The following is a 3,107-nucleotide window of genomic DNA, read 5'->3' as shown; positions in this document are numbered from 1 at the left end:
TACTCTCTCTCTCTCTCTCTCTCTCTCTCTCTCTCTCTCTCTCTCTCTCTCTCTCTCTCTCTCTCTGGGTTGCAGTAAAAGATTGAATACCGTAAATGTATCGTGGAGGGTGTAAAATGCATAATAAATCATTATTAGACTTACCGTGTGATTTGCCCACTGGCTATCTCCACGACCCAGACGAGGAGATGTGGGAGAGGAGCCAGGCGGAGACATCGAAGAGGAAATAGAGGAACCTCGCCCGGAAGTCGTCTGCTCGTCTAGACTGTCTGTCTTTGCTCCCTCCCATGATGCCTCTGGCGACAGCGGCTGCTGGAGGTTCTGAACATCTTGTCTAGTTATGCCTTGTACCGTCACCACGGTGTTTGGCACGTCTGTCTTCAGCATTAACGACGGATTGAGAGACGTGGGTAAGGAATAAGGGAGCGTGTTTCTGTGGGGGTGGATTGGATCCGGCAGGTACGTACTGGGCGGGGCTGGTCGTTGTGGGGAGTAGTCTGGTTCGTCGTACGACAAACCGGCAGAAGTATCGCTTTTAACTTTACCATTTGAGTCAGTCATTTGACGCGTGATCCGTTGCATGACAGTCTCGGTGGGTCGTACCTGAGATCCCACGTTGGGCAGTTGTGGCTGCTGTTGGTGCTGCTGTAGATCTTGTTGTACCTGTTGTCGGTGCTGCTGCTGCTGCTGCTGCTGCGTCAGAGGTTGCTGAGGTGCGCGATTGTTCTGCGCCACTGAGCCATATTCGTCGTGATTCTGGAGATGTCCTCCTGCGTAGCTACTGGGCCCCGGGTATCCCAAAGCCGAGCCCTGGGACAGTAGGTTTGGTTGAAGTTGAGTTTGCAGTTGAAGAGTCTGGTGCTGTGCCAAAGTATACTGTCCTTGGCCCCCAGTCTGAGTTTGATCGATAGACTGAAGATTGGTCCCAACAGGAAATTGTTGCGAAACAAGATTCTGCAGCGGAAACATGGGCGAGAAACAAGATGCGTCTAAAGGAGACAGTGGGTTTGAAAGTTGCTGTGCTGCTATAACATTTGTCATGTTCCCCAGCTCGGGGTTACTTTCGTGGTTTGAGGAGAACAACGAGAGGGACGAGGGCGGTTGACCTGCAACGCCTAAGGCCGGGGTCGAGCCCTGGAGACTCACCAAAGGCTGACCAGTGGGAGAAAGCAAAGGAGGAGGTGGTACGAGCTGACCCGGAAATAAAACGGGCTGGCTCTGGTACTGACCTGAGCTCTGACCTTGGACCAGACCCAGTGGGTATGAGGAGAACATGAGATGTTGCTGTTGTTGGGACAGATCTGCTACTCCAGTATGTGGGAAAGCCGTCAATGGAGAGTCTTGTGGCTGTTCCCCAGGGGGAGGTAGCCAGGGTCTTGTGTAGTCTTGTATCGGGACGCCAGGGGGAGCCTCCGAGCCTGTGTGGCTGGCCATGTTGCTGTTCTCAAAGCCTAACCCTTTCCTAACTGAAGTTAATTTTCACTCACAATCTCACACACCATTGTAATGTTTACACCACGTCAACCCAGGGATCAAGTCTACGTTCATGGCACATGATATGAAACTATGGATATTGATTGCTGAAGAAAAGTTTTAAAAAATTGTGCCAAGACACGTCGGCAACCACTTTATCATATAATTTGTGATATACTAAATGCATATGTTTATAATAATAAGAGTATGAAAAGCTTATTTGTCTTTTTTTAGATTTTTCTCTTTAGAGATTTTGTTTCTTCAGTGTTATCTCACTGTCCAGAACACTGCTTTCTGTAAAAATCAACGATCATAAAGTATCTTTTTGAGGTGTCGTTTATCCAAGTAGGCGCTGTTCTTCTTTTTCAGCCTGAAGAAAACAAAACAAAAGTAAGCATTTAAATATAAATCTCTCTCTCTCTCTCTCTCTCTCTCTCTCTCTCTCTCTCTCTCTTTCAAAAATTAATAAATAAATAAATAGAATCTCAAAAAAGAAGATCACAGATCAAAAGATCTGTCAAAGCACCCAATTTTGATGAGTTGATAAAGAATATTAAGACGGCATCTACGGTGCAGGTCACTTGCATATTTGGCCTATAGGAGCATTGGGCAGGGGATTAGGTGTGGTGGGGTGGGTCGATAGATTCCAAACACTTTTCTTGTCCTTCGTTCGAATATTTCATCTCTCAGACCGTTGCCTTGCCCTCAAACAGGTGCTTTGTCATTAAATAGAAGACCTACACTTTGAATAGACAGGTGCAAGGTTGAGTTTGAGGTTGAACCTTTTTTTTCTCAGCAAAAGAAGTAAAATCAGCTTGGGAAGACAATGACATGAGCGGTCCTTGAAGAAGAGAACTAACGTCAGTCCGATAATTCTCATCTCTCACTCCAGAGAACTAGATCCACTTCAAAGCAGCAGTTTCTATTCCATAGCGCTATAAACTAAAGAAATAAAAGAAGAGAAAAGAGGCAATGAGTATGAGAGGGATTGTAGGAACGACAATAATCCTAGACCGCAGTAAAGTCGACAATATCAAGGGGATTTTTCCTATGGCAAGAATGACCTCCTACCACACCCTGTCCCCGTTTTGGTCAACGCCCCCCCCTCAAGTCCCCCATTCCATCCCCCATCCCTCACCTCCACACCTTCGTACGTCCCAACGTCATAAATTTTGCAGTTCACAAATTACATTCTTATGAGACGGACCCAAAAAAAAGAACTGATGTTGTTGAACAGGGGTGTGCAACAATCGGCCTGCAGTCCAGTCAGGTGCGTGGCTCTTGTTGTTATATTATTCATATCGCAACATAACTAGTTGTGACATGATTGCTTACTTTGATGGTGACTGACTCTAATCGGTGTTCCAATAATCGAAAGAGGCTCGCCCGTTAAAATTTGCACACCTCTGTAATAGAACATGTATCTACACGATGGCTTTAATGATCGCACTTTTTTCTTAGGAGAGTTTGTGTCTTTGAGTTATGATAAATGCGACTTCGTTCCGTTACACTGTGTTGGTGAGAGGAAATAACCAGGGCTGACATTTCCATCTGTCTGTCCGTCCTTCTCTCTCTCTCTCTCCCTCTCTCTCTCTCTCTCTCTCTCTCTCTCTCTCTCTCTCTCTCTCTCTCTC

At 46.2% G+C, this 3,107-nt stretch overlaps 1 protein-coding gene across 1 annotated transcript in view; it reads right to left on the bottom strand.

The window, feature by feature from the left end:
* Positions 1-3,107, bottom strand: part of LOC101846287 (putative mediator of RNA polymerase II transcription subunit 12) — a gene marked incomplete in the record, with an annotated part of 43,491 nt that overhangs the window by 7,934 nt on the left and 32,450 nt on the right. Inside the window, 1 exon segment of the mRNA XM_035970090.1 lies at positions 145-1,812. Coding sequence (XP_035825983.1) covers positions 145-1,434 — 1,290 coding nt within the window.

Source organism: Aplysia californica, unplaced genomic scaffold, assembly GCF_000002075.1.
Source record: "Aplysia californica isolate F4 #8 unplaced genomic scaffold, AplCal3.0 scaffold00218, whole genome shotgun sequence".
Classification (NCBI taxonomy): Eukaryota; Metazoa; Mollusca; class Gastropoda; order Aplysiida; family Aplysiidae; genus Aplysia; species Aplysia californica.
Note: the sequence above shows the minus strand (reverse complement) of the source record. Positions and strands in the feature narration are given on the sequence as shown.